The 26,526-nt window shown below is 42.1% G+C and overlaps 1 protein-coding gene across 2 annotated transcripts in view; it reads left to right on the top strand.

Annotated features, from left to right (window-relative positions):
* LOC139753289 (uncharacterized) overlaps positions 1-25,980 on the top strand; it is a 111,616-nt gene extending 85,636 nt beyond the window's left edge. The window contains exons 4-7 of one of the 2 annotated variants that reach the window (XM_071669572.1): positions 15,925-16,062; positions 16,776-16,873; positions 19,336-19,501; positions 23,154-25,980. In XM_071669572.1, coding sequence (XP_071525673.1) covers positions 15,925-16,062; positions 16,776-16,873; positions 19,336-19,501; positions 23,154-23,245 — 494 coding nt within the window. In that variant the 3' untranslated portion in view covers positions 23,246-25,980. Of the gene's footprint in view, positions 1-15,924; positions 16,063-16,775; positions 16,874-18,885; positions 19,052-19,335; positions 19,502-23,153 lie in introns of both variants that reach the window. The other variant, XM_071669571.1, reaches the window with a different exon arrangement.
* The last annotated feature ends 546 nt before the right edge of the window (positions 25,981-26,526 follow it).

The raw sequence follows: 26,526 nt of genomic DNA, 5'->3' as shown, positions 1-26,526 counted from the left end.
TATTTATGACATCACGCTCAGAGATCCGAGATATCGCACCGCATTTATGATATATGATAAGACATAGAGGTGCTGGGAGGCGAGTGGTTGGGAGGGGGGGGGGGTGTCGAGTGTTCTTTAGAAACGTACATTAATTATTTTGATTAATTATAGTGAAGATCCTCACTGGAGGAAAAAGATAGAGTTGCCGATGAGGTATTTACGCTCCTGGTAAAAAAAAAATGTTTGTGAGAACCCGTTAAAATGATGGATATTGCTGTGATTGGTGTAAGAGATAGATCAGTTGTTGTAGGTGGGTGTAGGTGACAGAAAAAGTAGTGTAGGTGGGTGTAGGTGACCGAAAAAGGAGTGTCGGTGGGTGTAGATGACGGGAGATACTGCAGGTGGGTGTAGGTGACAGGGGAGATACTGCAGGTGGGTGCAGATGACAGGGACGGTAGTGTAGGTGGGTGTAGGACCCAGGGGAAGGTAGTGCAGGTGAGTGCAGGACCCAGGGGAGGTAATGCAAGTGGGTGCATTACCCAAGGTAGGTAGCGTAGGTGGATGCGGGACCCAGGATAGGCAGTGCAGGTGGGTGCAGGACCCAGGGGAGGTACTACAGGTGGGTGCAAGACCCCGGGGAGGTAGTGCAGGTGGGTGCAGGACCCAGGGAAGGTAGCGAGAGAAAGTGTGTTGCCTGGTGGTAAGAGAGGCACAGCATCTGGCATCATTGTCAATGTCATCCGGAGATGCTTGCATCTCTCCCTTCCCCTACCTCCTCCTTTTCCTCCTCCTCCTCCTCCTCCTCTTCCTCGGTTTTATGTTTTATTACTTCGTTATCCCCCTGTCTCCTCTGTATATCTTTATTTCCCCACATCTCTGTAATAGCTCATGTGTTTCTCGCGTGTTCTCCTTTAATTGATTTATTGCTCATTGTCCTCATCATTCCTTCCTCGTACCCTTGTCGCTCTCCCCATTCCACGTTCCTGCGCCTCTGTCTTGTAGCTCTCCCCATTCCACGTTCCTGCGCCTCTGTCTTTAGAACTTTGTTTTTTCCTTAACATTCTCTCATGCTTGTCTGTGCTGGCTGGCCTTACCTCAATCACTTAATGCTCAAGAGCCGTTCTTTGTGTGTGCATGTGTGTGTGTGTGTGTGTGTGGTCACCATCGTTTTCGTGGCTTCATCATAACAACTCAAACGAGGAGAAACTCTAGGTCTTGATGAGCGAAAACGCAGGTGTGTTGGGGGAGACGCGAGGCCGGGCTGACTTTCCCTGTGGGGTCCACACCCACACCCCCACCGCCTGGTTGTGGCGGTGGTAGGAGGGTGGCAGTCATAGCGTCGGTGGGAGGTGGGGGTGAGGCAATGCTGTGTCGTAAAGTAGATTTGCACTAATCAGCACTTGCGCTGTTGAAGTGATGGAGGTGTGTACAGTCAGTGCTGACGTACATGGCTACCTGACATTTTCCACGAAGATGGGACCACTAGGATTTTGATTCAGTTGGCTGTCTGTTGTTTGATGATCATCTTGGTGGAGGGAGGAGGGGTGTCGTCTACCAAACGATGGCTCGTTGTTTTACGAACGCTTGGTAGGTAGGTCTTCCGTGAGAGCTCCGCACTTCTGACTTGTAGCAGCTGATGATACGGTCTGCTGCTGCTGCTGCTGCTGCCAGCGTTCAGGGTCGTTGCCTCGGTGAACTGGCTGCTTCTGGCGTCCATAATATGAGTGACTAGCTCAGCTGTGTTTGATCAGGTGCGATCAGAGGGGTTGGAAACACCACACACCACCACCACCACCTGGAAGACATCGCCAGGTATTCTCGAGGTGTGGTCCAGAGGTGTGTGTGATATAGCAGGTGTTGAGGCACCATGGATGGTATGGTCCGAGAGCCCAGGGGGGTTGTGTGTGTGTGTGTGTGTGTGTGTGTGTGTGTGTGTGTGTGTGTGTGTGTGTGTGTGCACAGCAGGTGCTCAGGCACCGAGGCTGGCTATACCAGTGTCAGTCTGGTTGGAACTCAGTATCTGCACGGCTCCCGGGCTTCGACTCTCCCTCCCTCCCCCACGTCAGAGAGACACTGAGGTCGAGCAATCTGTGCCAAGGAGAAGAGGGAGTGAGGACGTTACCTCATCTCATACTATTTTCAGATGGTAGTTCCAGCTCGAGTGGAACTCAATGGCCTTAGGAGTTACAACTCCTTTGCCTTAGGAGTGACCAACGACTCCACACAAGGAACTCATCGCCTGTGGCTCGGTAATGATACTGGCCCGTCTCCCTGGATAACTTGCAGTGACTTGCAGTGAAAGGATGCAAGGAAAAAAAAAAACCACATACAATTGCCTCCCTTGACTGAGCTTGGGAAAATTCTTATTCTAACCTGTTATGATATACACGACGGGGTCGTTACCACTGCCACAATACTCTTGCGTTACATTACGAGGGTTAAATTGACCGTGTTGGCTCCTTAAATACGAAGTTCCTTTTTTTTTTTCTCTCTCTCTCTCTCTGTCTCTTCGCTTGACGCATTTGTTTGTTTGATATATATATATATATATATATATATATATATATATATATATATATATATATATATATATATATATACAAGGCTTTACTGACGTGAGTGTTCATGTTTGCATAGCGGTGCGGATGTGTGTGTGTGTGTGTGTGTGTGTGTGTGTGTGTGTGTGTGCAGGGAGTACGGTCGTGTGTGTGTGTGTGTGTGTGTGTGTGTGTGTGTGTGTTTGGTGGAGCTCTTGATAAGCCAAGACCATTCCCGTTACATTATACCATCCTAGAAACGCATCCATCCCCACGGCTCTTTTGACACACACACAGACACAGGAGTGTGAAAGTTGTACGAAGGAGGAGTGGGAGGAGGGTGGGACCCCTCGAGGGAGGGAGCATCCTCAAAGAAGGGAGAGAGAGAGAGAGAGGGAGAGATTGAGAAGCATCGTCCTTAAGGGAGGGAGGGTAGAGCAGGTATCCTGTTCCATAACCATATCTGTTCCACTGTTAACCTTCCGTTTCAGTGATGACCTATTCCGTCGAGAATTATATACGATATTCTTTTCTTTTTCATCGACTATAAGAATATTTACTACTTTTTTTTATAAGGTGTTCTGTCGATATGAGCGACCTGGACTGCATTTACGACTCTTCGAAGCTTCACGTAACTACTACGAGAATGGGAATCATTTTAGTGTATGACGAGCATTAGTATAGCCACCTCCCGCTAGGCTCTGTTGATAGCAAGCTACCCATTGTTATCAGTGGCTCCCGAGACTCGCTCACTCTCGCCACCCAATCCTTCCATGCCACCTTACGATCGCCTCTAACTCTCTCTCTCTCTCTCTCTCTCTCTCTCTATATATATATATATATATATATATATATATATATATATATATATATATATATATATATATATATGAAGGACTTTTATGCCTTCGTTTTCCCCAGAAGTGATAGCGAGTAATGAGGAGAAGTAGACTCTACTTCAGAGCAGAGGATCACTTTGTAAGTCGAAGGCAGAGCGTGAGGAAGTTAAGATTTCTGCCTGGATGCCGCGAGCTGGCCAGGCGCCACCATCATCACCATCACCACCGGAGCGTGTAAACAAAATCCTCTCGAACGTTTATTGTTTACGTTTGAGGGAGCTGTGGTAAACATAGGGTGTCCCTCACTGCTGGCGTTTGCCTCTCACGCTTCCGAAGAAGACGAATGATTGAAGCACAACATTCCCAGTACCTCTGGTGATTTTAGGGGGCTTCAAGTCGAGTGATTGTTTCCTGGATGGTGTGGGGGGACTCCATTGTCTTCGTTCTAGGGGCAGGGGAAGTGGAGTGGCAGACTGCTCGGGGAGACACGAGATAAAGACAGAAGACTGGACGAACCTCATGGTTCGCTGTTGGGAGCGACGGTGGTAGCAGAAAGCGTAGCAGTCACCGCTCCTGAAAATTACGACAGAATTGGTTATGGTGGCAGCCGACAGGGGTTTCTCCGAGTCTCATAAATGTGCAATTTATCTGGTAGTGGTCCCCCCCTTTCCACCCCCTGATGGTGCGATCATCGATATCGTGTGACGTAAGTGGTCTTCTACACCACCAGCCACGGCTGCACTGAACTCTCGCTTCGAGTAGATGAATCCAATGACTTCTTGATTGAGCCATTCTCCCTCCCTCTCCCTGTCTTCCTCCATCCTTTCCCCTCCTCCTCGATCTTCCTCGTCCATGTGCACACCCGAGCCCCAGTGCCTTCTTGATTGAGCCCTTCTCCCTCCCTCTCTCTGTCTTCCTCCATCCTTTCCCCTCCTCCTCGACCTTCCTCGTCCATGTGCACACCCGAGCCCCAGTGACTTCTTGATTGAGCCCTTCTCCCTCCCTCTCTCTGTCTTCCTCCCTCCTTTCCTTCTCCTCCTCGACCTTCCTCCTCCATGTGCACACCCGAGCCCCAGTGACTTCTTGATTGAGCCCTTCTCCCTCCCTCTCTCTGTCTTCCTCCATCCTTTCCTTCTCCTCCTCCTCGACCTTCCTCCTCCATGTGCACACCCGAGCCCCCTCATCGTTCTCAGCCGTCGTCTGGGAGTGTCTACAATACACCAGGGTAATGTGTACGTTCTTCGTGCTCCTTGTACCTGTATGCTGAATACGAGTGCCTCCTCAGTCCTCATCTAAGACCTGACTCGTGTATTATACTGTCCATTTATAATATGGATACTGACTCAATCTGTACAGTGTCTATATTTGTTACAATATGGGGCACTCAGCTTCATGTCCATGATTCGCATTATATTCGCCTGTATTCACATGGTTCTGTATACGCTCATGTTTTTCCGTTGCCTATAATGCCTTGCCTTCATCAGAGCTTGTGAGATGGGAAGTAGATCAAAGTAACTAACTGCAGAAGGCGAGTTCCTCTCTACTGTCATGACCACCTCCCACTAGATACAGACCCGTGTGTTCACCTTGCCTTAAGGCATGTATGTCGTGCCACCCCAACCCAGGTCGATTACAGTCAGTGTTTCTCCCAGTTCATCAAGACGTCCTGCCTCTTTATGTGGTCAGTTACCTGGTCAGGCGTGTGTGAGCGACCCTGGTTGTGGTGATGAAGGGAGGAGAGAGAGAGAGAGAGAGAGAGAGAGAGAGAGAGAGAGAGAGAGAGAGAGAGAGAGAGAGAGAGAGAGAAGAGCTGGTCGACTGTGACGGTGTCTGCTGCCGATAGACACGAAAGATCCCCTGGAGGTGATTTTCTCAAGTGTTTGCCTCATGTCTTGCACAACATTAAGGCCCTCGTGTCTTGCATATTTCTTTTTTTCTATTGCCACAAGTAAAGTAAACGAATATGAATGGTTCCCATCATCTTTCCCCCTTTTTTTTCTCATCTGTTGGTCGTATGTGATGTTTATATGTCATGTGCACTTCACCCTATGTATTTGTTATTTAAAAAGTGCATTTGACCCTTTGGTGGATTTTCAGTGGACGAAGTAAAGTTAGGTGGTTGGGATTAGGCCTGTATCAACTGCTAGTGTAATTATGGCTGTCATTGTCAAGCCACATCCCCGTACTGAAGAATCTTGAATTCCTTCGGATATTCAGGGATAATTCTAAGACCATATACACTCCCACAATGCATGTGTCCCATGCGGTATGACAGCACTGTGTACATCTATTGTCGAAAAACCAAAAAAGATAGACAATTGTATGTCTGTTCACTCGCTGGAATCCGGACATCAGCATCGAATACCCATATCTGAAACCCGGACAAAGCTAGAGTTTGATGAAATACGAGAAACGTCACAAGACTTCAGCTATGGGTGGCGAGTTTCTGGTTAGAGAGGCTGTAAGAGGTACCGCGTACTCCTCTGCACAGACCCTGTGGTTACCAGTGGAAAGTCCCATTACCTGCTGGTGTCTGGCTCGACCAATATAGAAGCCTTGTGGTGGTACTGTAGCCTGTCGCTCCGAAAAGACTTGCAGGTCTGTTCTCCCTTGATATGCGTCTGGTTCATCTTTGAAGGGAGACAGCGAGTCGTCTGTATAGACAAGGGCCACATGACGTGCTAAGGGCGAGCTGGCTGGCATATAACAGCAGAAACTTTTATCATTTTTATGAATTATCGTCCGTGAGCCGAGGGGAGGGGAGGCCATAGTTGCGCTTGGCTTTGGGGGTAAAAGTACCTCGATGTCATTTCCAGTCCCACCTCAATAATGGCCCATGGGTGTAGATTTACTGCCTCGTTGTTCTCACCATCACCCTCGCCATCACCAGCCAGCGTATCCCACGCCTCACGGGCCCTGGCAGGTCACACGCTGGCCACTGGTGCTTGACATGGCCTGTGTGTACCCTCGAGGTTTATCACTCGTGATGGAGGAAAGACCTGAAGGTGGTCGGGGGGGAGGAGGATGGGATTTACCCGTCGGAGGTGCTGGGCTACCGACGTGCGAGCCAAGCGTAGCGAACTTGAGTGACATACGTTCTTGGTGGCTCCCAGGCTACACAGGCAAGAGGGGGTGCTACCAGTGGGAGAGGAGGGGACTACGACCATAGGACGGGAGGGAAGGGGAAAGGAAGGGACTACGACCATAGGACGGGAGGGAAGGGGAAAGGAAGGGACTACGACCATGGGAGGGAAGGAGACGAAGACTACGGGAAGAGAAGGGAGCGCGAAAGTGGGAGGGGAGAGGACTTCGACCGTTGGGGGTGGATGGGAGGGGACTCCCTGAGAGGGAGAGGAGGCGGACTGCGAGAGGTGGACCCGGATGGTACTGCGAAAAATATTCGGAAGAGATAACAACACACCTGACCAGACTCTCTGTTATTACAGATAACCTTAGATAAGTTATCTACGGATGACCTCAGTTAAGTTGCTGTAATGTTTATAACTAGGGATGAGTCTAACGTATCCCCACGTGAGGCGAAAAACCTCGGATGGCATTGCACGGTCACAAGATGATCCCGGGGTAAACAAATATGTCTGTGGATCGCTAGATGACCCTACAGCTGACCCCACATACCCGTAAAACACTCACTCACACACACACACACACACACACACACACACACACACACACACACACACACACACACAAACGCGCGCGCGTCCTGGGAGGAAAAAAAGATAATGAGCTTTGGCGGGTTTGAGCACGTATATTCCTGGTGTGTCAGAGCGCCTTCGATACCAAGCCAAGCCAAAGTGACTGATATAAAGGTTGATTTCCAAGCTGATGTGTGGGAGAGGGTTGGTTCATTGGGTTGATAGCCGTGAGAGAGAGAGAGAGAGAGAGAGAGAGAGAGAGAGAGAGAGAGAGAGAGAGAGAGAGAGAGAGAGAGAGAGAGAGAGAGAGAGAGAGAGAATGATCAGGGGGCGTGTCCGAGCTGGGTGAGAATTATCGCAACGCGCGGAGTCCCTCAGGACTGGACGTGAGAACCATTGTTGTTTTTAATGAATGCGAATGACGCTGCCGGATGTAAATGAAATCATCAGGCAATTAAAGTCCGCTGGCGGGCGATGCTAGAACAATGAATACAGACAGCTTCATTGTATTGCAAAGAGATGTCGACTTGAATGTAACTGTGGTCAGGTGGTGGCAAATCCGACTCAAATGATGTGGGGAGAGAAGGAACGGATCGGGAGGTAAGAACGAACGTAGTGTGAAGAGAAGCACGTTAACAAGACTCAAGCTGTGGGGGTGACCTTGTTAACCTGACGGTATGGGGGGATTGTGAGGGAGACAGATATTATGTATTGGTCACTCTGAGACTGACCTTCAGATGTAATGGAGATGGAGAAGCTACGTATTGAGGAATATATATATATATGATTTATGTTTTTATACTTCGCCGTTTCCTGCGTTGAGTTAGCCTTTGGAACAAAAAACGAAAAGACCTCATCGCCATGATCAGAAAACGACAGTGAACTTAATGATTGTGATTGTGACGATAATTTTTTTTTTCCATAAATGTTGATCTCTGTTGACGGTAAGGGAATAATGATGATTTTTCCCAACACTTCAGAGATGCCGTTGGTTTTCAAGGTAATTTTTCCTGGGATAAAAGAAAAAAAAGGATGTTCATATGGCGATATTAGATGGATTTAACCAATAACAGTAAAGTTTTGAATAAACTGGCCAATCACGCTCCCCGACTTGTACACGTCATGGCGATGCCAGACTCCAAGGTTAGACATATATTATTGTATTAATTGTCTTCGTTAAGTTATTGCACATGTGATCAGTCTCCATTTTTACTCTTTGATTTCGTCTGTATTGCAGGTTGGCCTTGTAACAGTTACAGCAATTTCAGCGACTTAATATTGATTTTTCTCACTTGACGTCATATTGCTGACGTCATGTATGTCACGATTCTGACGTCATGAAAATATGAGGTTGCCAGATAGTGTTCGCATGGTATTCTTTTTCCCAGGAAGGACTAGCACTGAAATTCATGTTTACTCATATATATTTACACCAGATCTCGACTAACGTTGAAAAATAAGAAGAAATAGCGACGGCTCTGTGTCGATCCTACAAAGATTTGTCGACCTTGTACAGATGATGCTAAAATTGGTCGAAGTTCCTTGTGTCGATCGTGCAGAGACAGAGATAAGGCGTCCTTTTCTTGTAAGCGATATTGAAAAGATTCTTCGACTCTTGTTGTGTTCTGTCCCTTTGGAAGATCTTGACTGTACTTACGATCACCCAACAATAGAAAGATTCATTGGTTCAGTACACAGGACACCTCCATTGACGTAAGAGTGTATCGCACCTCCTGTGTTATGGGTGTTGTGCCAGTTGGTGTACTTTGTTCGTTGTGGTTGGTCCAGCAGGTTGGGAAGGAGTGTACATGTGTAAGAATGAGCTGTGAAGGAGTGTACATGTTTCGAGCTGTTTAGAGACGTGCATGCGTAAGTACCCGCTGTTGAGAGAGACATGGATGTGAAGGGAAGTTAAGCAATTCATTATGTTGCCCAATCCTTTTAAACATTTAACATACCGAGACAAACACGCACTCCATGATTGACGCTCAGTTCCGGGACTTTTGGTAAGTGCCCGCTGTATTCTCTTGTTCTACCGCCCACAAGATGGGCAGGAGTGAAGAGTGAATTTGCATCTCGACCCGTAGAAATCAGCCTAGTGAGGGGAACCCGTCATTTAAGGAAACAAAGTCCTCAGTGAATGAGACGAACTACACGTGTGGACGGGCGTGTCGCAATACCCTGGCCTGTCCTCGGCCGTGAAGGTTAAAAATGGACAGAACTATTTCTTTGGTTCCTGCCGTAGCTTTGTTCTCAACGACAATTACTTCTTCAGTTACAATAAGAGCTTGGTAATTCCTGCTTTATCTCTGCTACCGCATGTAAATAGGCTATGGATACAATCCAGTCCATTCCCTGTCATTCCTTTTGGTAAGACTTTAGCAGACCAGCTGTTTTCCCCTTAGGGCTAGGAGGAGGAACCACCAGGGGATGGCAGAGACGTTAACTCGTGTCTTCTGGAGCCTTCCACGTCTTCCGTGCTGGCGGGTCGGCCTTGACCAAGCCAGCCACTCATTATCCTCCTGATGACACCATTGTAGAACAGTTGCTGAAATAAGTTTTGGTTCAGGATGCCGGAGCTGTGGACAAGTCCTTGAAAGATACCTTCGTAATGTTGGGTCAAGGATGTGACCCCCCCCCCCAAAGTTACATCTTTTTACCCCCGTAATTATACGTAATGAGTAGTTGAAGTGCAGTGCTAATTGCGGGAAAACATCTTAAACTTAGGAGAGGAATATATATACGTTGCCACTTGAAAGATTCTTTGTCAAATGCTTTTAGCGGATGGTAAAGGTATATTGTACTAATCTGAGGAGACATCATAACAGTGTAGTAACAGGAGCGTAAGGTGAGTGCAAGGGTGGGTAGAGGTAGTCACAGGTGGGGAGGAAGGCGTGCGAGCTTTGGGGAAGGTCGTTATCCAAACGCCAACGCCGCCCTATACTCTGACCTGCCTGAGGACCTACGCCAATGGCTGCCTAACGCGTACCACACGTTTATTTATTTATTAAAAACATGAATATCCGGGTTTACGGACGACGCACAGGCTTCAGGGACATTATCCTAGAAGGCAAGAATGTTATGGAATGGATGAACAAGTCATAGGGAATGTTTATTCCAAGTCAGGTACTTAGAGTAGGAAAATTACCATGTTGGCATCATCTCTTCCCTGCCGCATTCCAGAGGAGCGACCAGCGTTACCATACCTCTCGCAGAACCCCAACAGTGTTACCATATACTTTAAGACACAGATGCGTAATTCTAAAGAAAATCATGTTATTTACGTCATCATTAGCAGGGTTTTTTTTTTGGAAGTCGATGTCTATACTCTTGATTTAGTTGTTTTTATGGACTGCATTGACAGATTTCGTATCACGCCCATGGGATAATGTGTGAAATCTCTGGTTTACTCGGTGCTAACTACTGTATGTAATGATGATCGGGCCCTTTGGTTTAAGTCGTTTTCTGGTAATCCTACGTGGAAGAGGTATTATAACCTTTCCTCCTTCTGAGGTCAACGTACTGTTGTTATTCCTAACAACCTCTTGGCATCTGGAATATTGCCAATATACTGTGGTTGAATTCTGCGTCTTACGCTTTTGAATCTCTCCAGATGATAATAGACATTGATTTTACTGTCGGTGTTTTTGTGGAGTTTGCTAACTGTAGCAAAGTTGGCACAAGGTCCACAGTGTACTTCCGGCAGCGAATAGCATGTCCTTCACACAGGTTGTTCCTTGTTTATGGGCAATCGGGTGGTTGTCCCAGACATTGATGCTAGGCTTGGATGGCTGTCTGGTCGCACTTCCACTGCCTAGGCCACTTGTGAGATATAGTTAGCTTTGAAATGATCTATCGTGTATATTTATTATTACCCAAGGACCCATTTTCTTTAAAAGGAATTCCCGAAGCTTCAAGTCTGAGCTTCCTTTACCTTGCAGGGAAACGATAGACTCCGTTTGAGTGAGTTGTCTAATGAGACCGTCTGAACTCCCAGCGATAAAGCGATATATCTCATGTTGGCCAGGGGGAGTCTGGTAACATACACATACGCTTATATATATATATATATATATATATATATATATATATGGGAGCGGGTGGCTGGAAATCCTCCCCTCTCGTTTTTTTTTTTTTTTTTTTTTTTTTTTTTTTTTTTTTTCCAAAAGAAGGAACAGAGAAGGGGGCCAGGTGAGGATATTCCCTCTAAGGCCCAGTCCTCTGTTCTTAATGCTACCTCGCTAATGCGGGAAATGGCGAATAGTATGAAAAAGAAAAAAAAAAAAATATATATATATATATATATATATATATATATATATATATATATTACAAGGGTTTTAGAGGTAAAATATTCCCCTATCAAAAATTGGTTGATAATCGTAACAAAATTAAGTTAAACATGTCCCATTTGGTCGGCTCTACCTACGGAAGCTACCAAATGAGAGGTCAGGTGGCTGATGGAGATGACGTGTTGTGGTTGGCTGTCATTACCCTTGTAGCTTTAAGAACTCAGGTCTAGGCTGGGGGATAATGGCTCACCTACCCATGATAACAGATGAGTCCATTACCCGCCAACGGTTGGACTAGTTTTGAAAACTGACCTGCGAGGATGGGCATGGTGGACAGGACAGTCATTTCCTTAACACACTTGTATGTTGATTTGTTGAGAGATTGCAGACGAGGATTTTGATGACGGAAGGTAGTTTCTGAAGAAGCGCATAGTGTTTGTTTAGCTTACGAGGCAGGGAATACATAGCAGAGTCAACCTGCTTTTCATTACGAGGAAGAATTCTTAATGCAACTCGTTGTTAGCCTTGGAAGGCTCCTCTAGTTACACATCTTCAACGACACATTAGCAGTTCCACCACGTTACCTTCTTCGCCTGGTCTATTCACATCGTCGCTTGGCGCCCTGGCTGGAAGACAACTACTTAAATGTCCGGTAAGGCGATCCACAACTTCCTAAAAATAACTTAAGAGCGGATGAGGAGGTTAAGGCTAGTCACTCGTCACCTGCTTCAGGCGACTTCTCAAAACCCACCGTTATGGTCACATTTATTTACTATTTTTTTTTTCTTGACAGTGGTGCCCTATCACGAGAGGTCAAGGGAGAGAGCGGTCTTATAAAAAGATAAGTTAACTGTTAGGATATCCTGTGAGTGGATTATGATGTTCAGAGCCTGTAAGTTAACTGTTAGGATATCCTGGGAGTGGATTATGATGTTCAGAGCCTGTAAGTTAACTGTTAGGATATCCTGGGAGTGGATTATGATGTTCAGAGCCTGTAAGTTAACTGTTAGGATATCCTGTGAGTGGATTAAGATGTTCAGAGCCTGTAAGTTACCTGTTAGGATATCCTGGGAGTGGATTAAGATGTTCAGAGCCTGTGCCGAGACCTAGTGTTAGATTAGCACGATTGGGGATCTGTTTGAGTAGCCGGGAAAGTGTTTTAGAATACCAGGAAATCGTTGGGAGCTCATGGAACTTTTATTAGGTTCTCGTAGACGAAAATGGGATACCATAGGTGTCTGATGGGATAATTCAGGGTCTACATCTACGCCCAGGGACTGAATATAACAGGACACAGTAGAACTTTCTTCGGATGCTGGGGAGATCAATAAGGACCTCTAGTGGCTAATCTGATATACGTTGGACTCAAGAGTAAACGACAGCACAGTTGTGATTAACAGGGTCGAGAGGTATGGTGGACGGTCATCATCATAGATTTCTCGCTCAACAAATGCAAGGTGGAACCCAGTGGTAAGGTGCAAGCCTAATGTGGGGTGAAGGTGGAACTGGGCTCAGGGTAGGTCCAGACTAGTTCAGGGAGGAACTGGGGTGGGTGTCTCTCAAGGACCAGCTGAGGGACGGGACTTGTCGACTTTCTTGTCCATCATGGAAAGATTATAGGCTAGGATATGTGACCAGGATTGTTCAGTTATCAGTCCTAAGTTTACCTACATGGTGTTAGTCATTTCTTGGAGATTCATGTCGAATATGGAGTAACAGGTGAATTTTTTTTTTGAAGTTCGTGAGCCACACGACCCTCAGGGACGATTTTATCTCTGACAAGTGTAGTGGTATGGTTGAGGGTATATATGGTCCTGATGATGACTGTGTTTATGGTGAGGACAATGTTGCTGGTGACAGTGATGTTCGACAAGTCGACAGCGAAGTAGCTGTGGGCAGGAAGTGTTGCCACACACACACACACACACACACACACTGAACCATATGATGTATAGCCTCTGCCAGGCTCATCACCTGCCTGCATTCTCACCATCTTCATTGCAAACTGCTGCTCCTGTACTGGGACGCTGCCATCAGCTACAGCTTGTCTGTTAGATTTTCATAATTTCCACACTGAGGTACGAGAGGAGAGACGCTGTCTTAAGGGACAGACTGAAGATCGAGTGCTATATGACGAGAAGTAGTTCGAGTTTATCGTGTGTTTTGGACGATTTTAGCGAGAATAATATCCCTAAAGTAGGTGATGGCTATGGTGATTGATTCGTAGCGGGCGTTGCTATCATACCTGACTCAAGGTTTGGGAGTGGTGGGCGGAGCAGAGTAGACAGACTTGTGTCAGTCATTTCCAATAAGGAGCATTGTAAAGTGAAAAGTGATATGGGTAGAAGGGAGGTCATAATGCTCCTTGAGAACCTGACGTCACAGTTTTAGGACACCAATGGCAGCCAGTCTGTTAAAGGATATAGAAGAACTTCCTTGAGATTGGCAGTGTGGCAAGATGGCTTCCAACTGTTTTTCTCCTTACCATATCGCTCCTTTGCATCAGGGACAGCACACACCTCGTCTCAAGCTATCATGTGTGTTGTACCAAGTAACAGTAAGGTGCAAAGGAGCACATTGTATTAACTGTCATAACAGCAGACGTATATGTGTCAACACAGTCTCGCCCACAGGGACATACGTTCTGAAAATACAACTGTGGTGATGATGTAACTCCCTTATATGAGCTGGCTTCTTAGGCTAGGCTAGGCTCGGCCAACAAGTTCAGTTCATCAACTGCTTGATATAATAATTATCTTCATCATTCCCTTCGTCCATAAACAGCATGGTTATGTTTCACCAGGGTCATCACTCCTCGATCATAATATTAATGCTGCAACGTACATGCCTAGGGTTCACCAGCGACTTGGCTTTGGTTGGGTAGGCTTCTCGCGTATCTTGTGGTGTTTAGATAGAGAGATCATTTGCAAAATGAGGGCATTAGTGGTTTGACACACTGACCTCGACTAGATAGTGAGTTGGAGGTACTAGGGAACTATATTCTGCTAAATCTGTGTATGTTATTTTAGGATGTCGCCTTGTACACGTTGGCAAGAATGAGTAAAACATCAGTGATTGCTTAGCAGGTTTTATTGTTTAGCTAGGCTTTTGTGTGGCTTCAGAACACAAAGTTTCTACCCTTGGGGCATTGTGGGTCTGTATGTAGGAGGGTTGGGTTGCAAGTATCCCAGACCTTGAAATATGAAAAAGTTTAATGATAGGAAGAAATTATTATTATTTGAATTAAGATTCTTTTGAGGATGTGGAAAGTCTGCCTGATTAAAAAAAAAAGAGTCAGTTCGTTGATTTTTGCTGTCTTTCTTAAGTTAGCTTCCAGGACTCTGTTAAATCCCTTCCCGCTACACATGGATGATATATACATCAGACATAATGCAGTATCATACCACTGAAAAATATACAGTTTCGAAGATGTTTCTAGAGAAAGCTTACAGCCAGACGTAGAAGACATTTGTATATCAATGCCTTAGAAAAGTAGGTTATGTTGCCTCGCACGTATAGATGTTTGCAATTATTCTGAGCTCAGAAGGCATGGAAGTACTAACCTGGCTGGCTTCCTAGAAGAAGCCTGTGTACGTGGCAAGAATGCAAGTTTAACGGACGTGCCCCGACAGTGGCCCAGTTGTCCAGGTGGTCATACAGTACGGACTGCATCCTAAATTATCTTGCCCCGTTTTAGATGTGAGGATATTTTTTTTTCGTAATGGTGCCCGGTGACGATGGCACAGGTAAATATAAAATGCACTACGCATGGCCACCTCGGATGGAAGTTAAGATGATGGAGAGAGAAGAGAGAATGTAGGAAGATTATTAACAGGGTTTTTGGATGTTTGCTTACCCGAGTGTGAAACGTGGAAAAGTTATCGGAACAGGGTAAGACCAGGGATGGAAAATAATGCCACAGCTTCAGCGTACGAAGATAGGAGGTGTTATAACCCTCATTCGTCATTATGTTTGTATCTAACTTTCTACAGTGCTTAACGTTACTGACCAGCACGCATGCATGGGCCCCGCCTGTGATCGAACCCGCGTAGGTCCGAATCCTGGTCTTGCCAGCTGGTCCACAGTCCACCCCGCTGTTCATCTTCCCGTAGGAGCTGGTCGATGTTCAGGTTGCAGGGGCAGGGCACCTGAGAGGGATGGTATGGCCTTTTGGCAGGAATATGGGGAATTATGGAAAGTAATTGATGCCTATGTTTTCTGGAAAGTTTTACGAGAAATATTTACTCAGAAATACTCTCTGTTGGAATGTAGGATGGAAAATAATTGATCATATCGAATGAGGTAACTGATATTGGTAATTTATTTATTGAAACCTCCAAATTATATACTATACAGTGTGTAAAGGTAGGCTGTAAAGACCGCTGGACTCTGAATATCAGTAGTGTATTTGCAGATCCAGGTATTTGAAATGTCTTTTACTTGTTATGTCACCAAATTTTCCTGACGAAATGCTTTTCTGCACTGAATAACTCCAGAATTTCAGATTAATTTTCCTTATACAAACATTCTCCTGCTGGACATATTACCCACGGATTTCTCGCATGAAACTCATACATATACTGTGGAATTTGGTATTAAAGAGACCCTTTTCACACAGATATGGCCCGGTCAATGATCGCCCTGTTCATCGTGTCCTTCTTCTTCGTCTTCGTCGCCTTCTGGACTGGCGTGGCTGGATGCTGGCGTCGCTCCCCGGGTAACATCGCCTCCACTGCAATCCTCATGCTCCTCGCCTGTGAGTATTTGACAAAGCTAGGATATGCTTAACTTCTATATACTGCTGTGTATTTGTGAAGTCTTAATGTTTAGCAGTATATTATTTTTGGTTAAAAGACGGGTTGTTCTTATTTTTTTTTTAGGCTACACACACACACACACACACACACACACACACACACACACACGTACTCTGCTCGTTATTATTAGATTTTGTGAAACTTGTGAGTTTGCTTTCGTTACCCAACATACACCTCACGAGCCGTTGGTAACAACTACTCACTGCGCTTCTCTTTGTGATTGAGCAATAGTGTATCTGTATTCAAGATGGCTCTTACTATTGCAGCAGACTGTTAAGTGCCAGCTTGTTAGTCAATAGGACTTAATCAAGATTTGTTTTGATAACTCAGTGATGTAATTTTAAGGGTCATATGATACAGCGTATCAGATGATGGTGTAATTCTTGAACTCTCTCTCAACACTGTGCCTCTGTACACAATTTTTATTTAACGACACCATTTGATTTACTAAACAAATTAAGCAGGTGATTAATACACTCGACTTTTTATTGACAGACGAAAGATAGACCAGAGTTTCCTTTAGTATCCTAAGATAACATATCAAGAAGTAATGATGATAACTCATTCAGTGCAGTGACAAAATCTATTTATACCCAGTTCTTATTGTAGAAATTTGTTTGCAAAGTTTAAAGTCCTTATCTTTTATGTGCAGGTCTTTTCTCTGCTGGTGGCATGGGACTGTGGCACGGAGTGGAGTACTACGAGGAAGAGAAGCTCAAGACTGAGCCCTGGAAGGCTTCTTGGGATAAGGTATTTTTAAGTTACTTTAGAATAAAGAAAGAACTGCCACAGTGGACTGGCCCGTGAGAGCCTCAAACTACTCTCATGATATTTTTAAAGGCTACAAGAATGGTGTTGGATATCAGTCATACAATGAACGTTTATGGTTTGATCGATACACACACACTGTTGAAGTCATCTTTGAAATCATGAGTTTGGGTTTAAAGCTTTCAAGCTGTTTATTTAAAGGCAAAAGGTTGGTTCTCTGTTTGCAGAAATTCATAAAAGTAGATACGATGGCATCACATTAAGCTGCTTTGTTCCATATACATATTTTACGGTATGGTAGGAAAAATACTTCAAAGTTAGTCATTTCTTATCGTTAAGAGAGTAATATGGGTACACATAAGGCAGGGTAAACAAGAGTTTGACATTAGTGTAACAGTACGAAGGTTAAAATTGGTTTGGAGATATTTAAAGAGTGCGTGGATAGAGGCTGCTGTTGAGGTACATGGCACTGTAAGAAATTGGTTTTAAAAAGAAAGAGCATTTAGAATTGAGATCTCGGGAAGATTATTGATGAGACAATAGAATTTTGAAGGAGCTGATATTCACAAAATGGTGGCAAATTAAAGGCAAGTACTTTAGAATGTAAAATCCTGAATAAAAAAAAAAGTTTATGAATGAGTAGCTAGTTCGGGAGGTAAATGGGTCAGAAGGGAAGAATTTAAAATTAGGATGTATAGACAAGTCTGGGAATGCTTTTGATAAATGAAATATTTAAGAGGTGTAGTGAATACTTTAGATCAGTGAATGTGATGAAGATATTAAAGATAGAAATTGGCTTAGTATGACTGAAGTTTTGGAGAATGCAGAATGCATATAGGAGAGAAAGATGATGGTATTTGATAAGGAAAAAGTGACAAAAGCATTAATGCTCTGTGGTGTAGCACTTAGCATTCCTGACCATGACACTTTCACGGACCACTCAAGGTCAAGTGCATAGGTGCAAATCCTGGTTGTGGCAGACGGTCCACAGTCAACCCAGCTGTTCATCCACCCTTAGGGGTTGGTCGATTAAATGGGTACCTGGCTCAGGATAGGGTTTGTATATATATATATATATATATATATATATATATATATATATATATATATATATATATATATATATATATATATATATATATCATTAATAAGTTGGCCTTGATTAGGGCCTCAGTTACCCATGCCATCTCATCTAACATTAAAAAAAATATTGGCAATGTTTGAGATGTAGATGAGGTGGTATGTGAGATCATGGAGAGTGGTATTAAACCTATTATTGAATGGATTTAAAAAGTGTGTAGGGTAGCATGGAAGCATGTTTGAGGGCTGGATGTTAGAGGTTAGTTCTTTGATCAAGCACTGCAGTCATTTTGTGTATGTAAATGAAAACATACGTGGAGACATTTGTCTCTTGCCAAATGGGACTTTTTGAGGAGGAAGTCCATGTTCTCTTCAGCACACTGGACACAAGGATGCATGTGAGTGAACAAAGAAACAGTGTGCACTTGATATGCCTTATGTAAATGAGGAGATTAACAGTGATGGAGAGAGTAAATCTCATAGGTTATTAATAAATTTTATCATAAGATTTATACTGTGACTGTTTCATGTTTCTCTACAAGTAAGATTTGTAGAATACATTTGATGGAAAAAAAACAGTATAGTATGATTTTTAACTGGGTAAAATGTTTCTGTATTTTATTAATGTAATTATGGTATTGATGTAGGTAATTTATTATGTAAGTTTCTGTTTGGGTTCTTCCTTGTGTGATGGTGGATCCCTCAAGTTCTTGGCCCTGTCAGTTTTTTAATTTCTTTCTATGATTTTCTAATGAATCTTTTTTTCAAAAGTGTTAAACCTCCTCTTTGGATTTAGTCTATAGTGTAGTAAATAGATTATGGGGAACTTTGTACTCCTGTCTTATCCTTTTTTTTCTCTTATCAATGCTCTTACTTCTTTCTTTCACCATTCCATTCTTCCCTTCCCTCATTAGATCTTGCAGGAGGCCACCACCATCCAGTACGACTGGTCCTACATGATCTCGTGGATCGGGACTGGTATGGCATTGCTGGCCTTCTGTCTGTTCCTCGGTGCATCGCAGTGCATGCAAGGTGAACAACAACGAGAGCAGGCTAAGCAGATGCAGTACATCATGCCAGGTATAAGCTCTACCACTCAACCATCCACTCGCTCACCATTTTGTCTACCCACCATCACCACACTAACTTGCATGACTCCTAACAGTGCATGATGCTGTAACTAATCCTTTGCCAGGTAGCTCTTAAAAGGTGTTCGGAGATGTACATACAAGTAGCTGATGCTAGCATATAATAGTGTCAGCTTTAGCTGGAGGATCAGCAGGTAGCTGGCACTGAGACTTCTTTGGTGCAGGTGAATTTGGTCAGGCTTACTTAGTTAACGCTTCGTGGTTGTGGTGTTACAGCTGCTGAGTGACAACACCGGCGTCGCGTATGACTGGTCCTACTTCATCGCCTGGATTGGTGTTGGCTGGACACTCATCTCAGCCCTGCTGTTCTCAGGCGCGTCCGTGTGTCTGCGTAGCGAGAGGGAACGTGAGGATGCTAAGAATATGGCCTACCTCATGCCTGGTAATGCCACAGACACCGTGGCTTTGTAAAAGACTACCTGGGTTAACCAGGCTTTTCTCATCCAACTTCCTCCTTGACCAGCTACTGCTCTCATATAATTTTCTTAACTCTTTCTTATGGGTAGTGCATACTTTAGTGTATATATGTAGGAATTACTCTGTGCTCTAGTTTTAGCTTGTATCACCAGTTAAACCCTCTCAGACCCATGTTCCATATTAATGGCCATCATTTACCTTGTTCAAAACTAGTAATGTCTTATTAGATAGCTGTTTAGTTCTACTTACAGTGGAACAGATATGAAAAGTTAAGATGCCACTTTAACTGTGCATCATTTATTTGAGAACACATTTATCCATATCAAATGAGTTCATCCCTTTTCTTAAAACAGAGCAATATACTAATATTTACCAAGGATTTTGATTAGTGTAGATGTCTGCATATATCAGTGTTAAAGAGCCATCAACAGTGTTTGATTAGCTGTCATGTAAATTAACCACTAGCCCTTTGCCCTTATGAGAAGAGATTCAAGTGAGAGAATAATGAGGATGCTTCTAGCAGGAAAACAAATACAATTAATTAAAAAAGAATGAAAAGAAGGAAAAGAAGATAGTAAGTCCCAAGAGTGTTAGATATTCCTGCCTCTCCCACTGTTTAGGGTTGGGGATTGGGGGACTCCAACACTGCAAAGATTTCTACCCACAAAAGGTGCATGTGGCATTGAATTTAGCTGAATGAGCTTTGAAGGGAAGAACTTATGAATAAAAGTGGAAGACATTTCTGGAAAAGATGATTTAATTCTATTGTGTTTGATGTAGAGTAAAGGGGAGGTGTAACAAATGCTAAGGATGTGAGATCAAGATTAACATAGGTTTTATTATTATGCAAGGGAAGGTGTGATGCTTTTGATAACTGATGGATGGTATGAAAAGGTGTTCATTAACAAATGTGTAGACTTTAGGTACTCTAATAAAGTTTGATAGTTTTAGATTTGGAACAACTGTAGTATTGGTTATGTGTTGTGAAAGGATAAAGAAGAGTAAAGGATGCATTTTGGAGAGCAGTGAAAAGAACATTTGGTGAAGTAGATCCAGAGAAAATGCTTCATATAATGAATGAAAGTGTTATATGGATATGAGATAGGGTAAGAAGTGATACCTAGAAAATGACTGGTAAAATGTTACATATCTGTATATACAAGTGTAGCAAATGCTACACTTTCCGTGCATGATGCTCAACTACAGTACAAGTATCACATTTGTATTCTTGAATACAAATGATGTTTTCTAAGTGAAAACGTATGAAGCAGTTTTATAAGTGTGGATGTCCATGTTTCATTTTAATACACTGGACACAGGTTGAACATCTGTGGGATTGATATTACAGAGGCATTAGGTAACTGATTCATCCCATTATTTTGGGAATGGACTAATGACAGGAGATAGATAGATGAAAATTAGTATAACTGATATATTATACGTACTAAACATCTTAAATGATGTAAAACTAACATTGATAGCAGTAAAGTAAGAAGGATAAAAGTTAGGAAACTGAGAAATGTAGGTCTATAACTGAATTTCCACAAAAAGTTGGCGAGAGCTAAAGAATAGCAGTGCTGTAGTGCAAAGTTAGGTCGAGACAATATAACACTTAAAGACAAAATTAACTTGGTGCTCTATAGACATATGAGACTGAGGATAAGTTAGGAGAAAAAATTGATTTATAAGCAAAGGAATTAAAAGACATAAAAGTCTGTTGGATAAAGTTTGTGCAGATGAATGAAAATTTGGACAAGAGTCTCAGAAAAAGAATAGATAAAGATTAAGGAGGAAAAAGCTATTTTAGCAGAAGTTGGTGCTGATATTAACAAACTGAAACAGTTTGTGCGTGAGCTAATAGGCTGCATACTTTTGATCCACCACTTCTTGAGAGAATGAGCTGATAGGTTGTATGCATTTGATCCACCCCATATTGTGTGAGTTGTGAGGGTATATACACTTGATCGACCCCATGTTGTGTGAATGAGCTATTAGGCTGTATACACTTGATCCACTCCATATTGTGTGAGTGCATTGATGAGTTATATGCAATATCCACCCCGTATTGTGTGAATGAGCTGTGTGCACTTCATTCACCCCAGTTATAATGAAAGCAGAGTGAAAAGACAACAGAGGTAAGTAGAAAAGTGCCACTGTTTTCAAAGTGGAATTCATTTGAAGAGAGTGGGAGAGACAAAGTTGGAAGCTGTGGTATGACAGAATAAAGGTTCCCCCAGTGGAGTATAGGAAACTAAACATTATTTTTCTTGGTTTCTCCTTTATTAGTGTGTCTTCAGGAAGCTGGAGCCAGGCAGTCCAGCTTATGATATTTTCATCATACAGTAGACCTTTTGGGGTTTGTTAGTGACTCTGAAGTCATCCCTTGAAATCCATTGTAAATAGCTTAGATATTAATACCATAACAGATCTGTAGTTTTCTTGTAATACTTATGTTTGGTTTTGAGATCAAACTGACTGCATGAAAACCTCATCACTAACTTACTGAACTACACAGATTTGCATGAACAAGTATATGTGTATTAGACCACAGTACTAGGAATTTTGGAGTAGCACTGTATCACGCATTGATAAGAGCACAGTTTGTTTTTGTTTCATTATGCTAATGTGCTTTTGTAGCAAAATCCCTCACTTAATTTAAGTCAAACAGTTCTCTTGCAAGTTGTTGTTTTACCTTTTGGGCAAGGATCACATGACTTGATATGTCAGTCATAATTAATGCACATAAAACAAGTGATGTGTCTTGAGGGAGGGCTTAAGAAATCTGTTTAAAAACAATGTTGTTGTAGTCACATTGCACAGTTACCTCTCTTGTTATGCCTTTGAACTTTCTCGTGCTCAGTTGCTGGTCCCCCGTAGTCACTGATAGGTAAGGAGCACTGTGAGGGCTTCAAATAAGGCTAACCTTGTATAATGATATAATTTGGTAACTCCATTAGTTAGCTTACTGTTTTTAAGGATCATGATGTTATACTTGCTAATTTTCATAAATGTATTTCTTTGTGTTATGGTATATAAATATCAGATTCATAATGTGGGCTTTCTTTGTGAATGCTTGGTAATTTATTATGCTTCTGATCATTAACGATGGTCTGCGAATGGTCATGGCTAGTTTATCAATCACTTATTGCAGCAGTTGTGAGAGGGACAGATAGAGGCTTCTCTGGCCTGGGGCATGTTTGTGGCTGGGGAAAGTCCTTTCAGGAAAAAAAAGGAAGTAATTCTCTCTAGTCAGCTGTTCTATACAGCACAGTCTTTAGAATTTTTGACCACTGTTAGGACATATTTTGGTTTTGTTTTGTGTGCATTAAATATGATGGGCATACTTAGTCATCTGATTTTCTCTATTACCTTAGGGTACTCAGACAGCTTATGAAAAAACTAAATATATGAGGACAGGTGAGGAATGTAACATATAAACATGCTCAACTCAGGCTCAAAGCTGCCTTTTTAATACATCCATAAGATGACACTTTTTTTGTTTAAGTTCATTTATAGAATATAATTGAGAAAACATTTTATGGAAATATTCAACTAACTTAGGTTTTATAATTAATGCATAAGTGTTGTACCTTTACTAAAGTATTGTTTTTGTACAGTTTATCCACAGAAACAGCAGTACCCCTCTTATGGCTATGGATACCCAGGGCCCTACCATTATGGATCCCAGTATGGCCCATATAACTACTAGCCAGGTACATCATATTGACATACCTTGCTGATGCAGATCCCACAGTGGCCCATGTAATTACTTCTCAATTACCATCACATCCATGGCCTTACTTTGTGGTTCATAACATGGCCCGCATATCTGCTAGAAAACTTCTGTTATAGCCAGGACCTACCATTCTGGTTCCAGTATGTTCACATGATTTATGACATAATGATCATCATACTAGAGCCTTATCTTTGTGGCTTCCTGTATGATCAGTTTAACTACTGGACAGTTGTTATAATGTCCCAGAGCTCTATCACTATGGCTGTCTGTAAGTCCTTATTACTAATGGATAACTATCAATCACACTTAATGCCCTACTGTTACTTTTTTTTTCTTATAGTCCATAACTACTGAACAGCATTAATGAAATCTAGCTTTATCATTATGGCTTGTGTTATGATCCCCCTAACTTCTAGATGACTACCATTAAGATGTCCACCAAATAATCACAAAATGTGATTTTAAAACTTTATTTTTCTTGAAGAAGCTTCCATTTATATATTAATTTTTCACTACATGTCATGTATTGCATATATAGCCTACCATGCTTAAAATAGCTGGAACTTTTATTATTATAACATGAATAACAGCAGATTTTAGAAATACAGTTTGAAAGTACTTATACTGAAAAACATAGTGCAATGTGAAAAGTGGCATGTTTTATAGATTTTTATGCATAAGACTTCAGTTTTTATTCCAGGAATATTTATTTATAGAAATATAAGGCTTTTGACGCTACTTTCAAGTTAAAGTGACTGTCGTAGTGCCTTGATAGTGAAAGTATTCTCACAGTCTGTATTATTAAGTACATATAGCAGATGCTTTTAGCTCATATTTTAAAGTAAAAAGGAATCCTTATGATTTTCAATGATTTTAAATATAAATGACAGCTATATGTCAGCAGAGGAGATTAATCAATTACCCAGGTATCAAATAAAGGTGGAGCTTTGTTTACTAATGTGTCAAATAAAGGCAGAGTATTAAACGTTTGGTATTTATCAAGATCTGCTGAAAAAGACAATATGCAAAGAGAGTAAGTTTTGAGGTTGACTATAAGCTGTAGATGAAATTTTTTACTTTGTAAATACTGTACTGCAGTGTCCTCAACACTAATTTCATTTGTGATCATCTTGATATTCTGTCAAGAACCAGCTTTTCAGAAATCTATATTTTGACTCAGATTTTTTTCAGTATCATCAATAACTTTCCTTGAGAACTACTTGATATTCAAGATTTAAGAACATATTTTTTTTTTTCTAAATCATGATAACCAGTGCAGTTGTTTGAACATATATTGCTCTCTCAAGGGCAGTTTAGATATTTTCCCATTCCAATGAATCATCAGGTAATCATACTCATTTGTTGTAGCTTTTTTCACAAATAAGACTGATTTGTTCAGTCTGCGTCAGAAGTTTTTCTGCAGTGTTGTTTTTATGAGACCTTCTGTGTAATACTGAATGTTGTTGTCTATGAAGTAACTGATAGAAATTAAGATTTGTCGCTCAAATGTTTGTTTTAAATTTTTTTATACACTTTTGTAATTATGTTTTTATATACAAACCTAAATGGATTATGATGTGAAAATAATTACCTTGTATACTGGTTGTATGTTTAATAGATTCTGGCTTGTACATACTGCATCACTTTCAGAACTAGCACACTCTATTTATTAGGTTTATCATACTAACCTAGACAATACACAAATACTTTTTTTATACAAAGATTGTAAGAATGCTCATACTTGTGTGTTTTTTATATTGCTAAGTTTGTAAAACCAATGGAATGATAATATTTATTCCAGTTGTTTGTGAACATAGTGAGTTTTCTGTCTCCTGATGTTTTCTCAGCAATGGAACCCAACATCCACACAGAAAACATCTCTGACGTGCTGATACAGTTGCATATGTCATCTTTACAAAAATTGTCTAGTACCTTTGATAGCAAGTGTGTAGAATTTTTTTCTTATAGAACACAGAAAAATACATAACATTTTAAAGTAGATTGAATTGGTCTCTCTGGATGCATTTGTTGCTGTAAAGAGTGTTTTAAATTGTAATTTCGACTGCATTCTTGTTATGTATTGTTATTGATGAATATATTTGTGCATGTGTGTGTGTGTTTGTGAGTGTGTGTGTGTTGTGTAGTTGAGGTAACACTAGAACCACTAATGTTTACACATTTGTATATACACACACACACACACACACACACACATAAATACACATTACCAGGCTCTGTCTGCAAAAGGTTACACTGCAAGTGAAAAGTCACCTTTGGTGAGGTTGTATCATTGAGAGTAAAGTCTCGCCAAGGACCTTTTTACTCCAGAGGAGTCTTATTCCCTGCTAATGGAAGTAGACAACCTTGGGCTGCAGTTAGTCTTTAAAAAAGGTCCTGGATAACACTGAGACTCTGTCAGAGAAGTTGTTTCTGGGGTAAATTATGAATGAAAAAATAATTTCTATGTATAAATATATATGCTTAGTTTTGCATTTTATCTGCCACTCTTTTTTAGCAGATGGCTCAGATTACAGTAATGAGCATGGAAAGTTTTCTGAAATTATTAAACATGAAAGGCAAAATTATTTCCAAAAGAGAACTTTTTTTTGTGAATATTTTCTTGTGTAAGCACAGTAGTGGTTCTACGCCATCCTGAGGAAATGCAGGAAACGTCCTTGTACACACTTGCAATAAACATTTTGTATACAGCTAGTATCTTTTATATAGCCTGGTTTCTTTTATCATGTGTAGTGTGAATTATAAGACTCAGCATACTATTTGCCAAGAATGGGATCAATAGAATGATCAGTTTCAAACTGCCATGATAATACATTGATCATTAATGGCATTGTAAATTTTGTTCAGATAATTTTTTGCTTCCTTCTGCCTTTTGAGAGTGAGTAGATAAACAATGGCTCCATTTGCTCACATCCCCTCTCTAACTTTCATGCATAATGAACCAAAACCAGAGCACACCATCTGCAGCCGAGCTCTGCAAACTATAGTTTTCTCTGACTGCTTCAAGTGCCCTGGTTCACCTCACTGACAGCATGTCACTCCCAAGTTATCACATTTACCCAACTCATTCCATCCCTTGCACACCTCTCTCACTCACCCAAACACTCAGGTCATGATACTTCAAAGATTCCTCACTCCAGATTTCCATCCCCTTCTTGATTTCTCTCTTCCGACACTTCCGACATTTCTCACGTAAATTCTCCAGAGGAAAACTCTGGTTCACAATCCTCTGTCAC

This window comes from Panulirus ornatus, chromosome 14 (assembly GCF_036320965.1).
Source record: "Panulirus ornatus isolate Po-2019 chromosome 14, ASM3632096v1, whole genome shotgun sequence".
In the NCBI taxonomy this organism is placed as follows: domain Eukaryota; kingdom Metazoa; phylum Arthropoda; class Malacostraca; order Decapoda; family Palinuridae; genus Panulirus; species Panulirus ornatus.
Note: the sequence above shows the minus strand (reverse complement) of the source record. Positions and strands in the feature narration are given on the sequence as shown.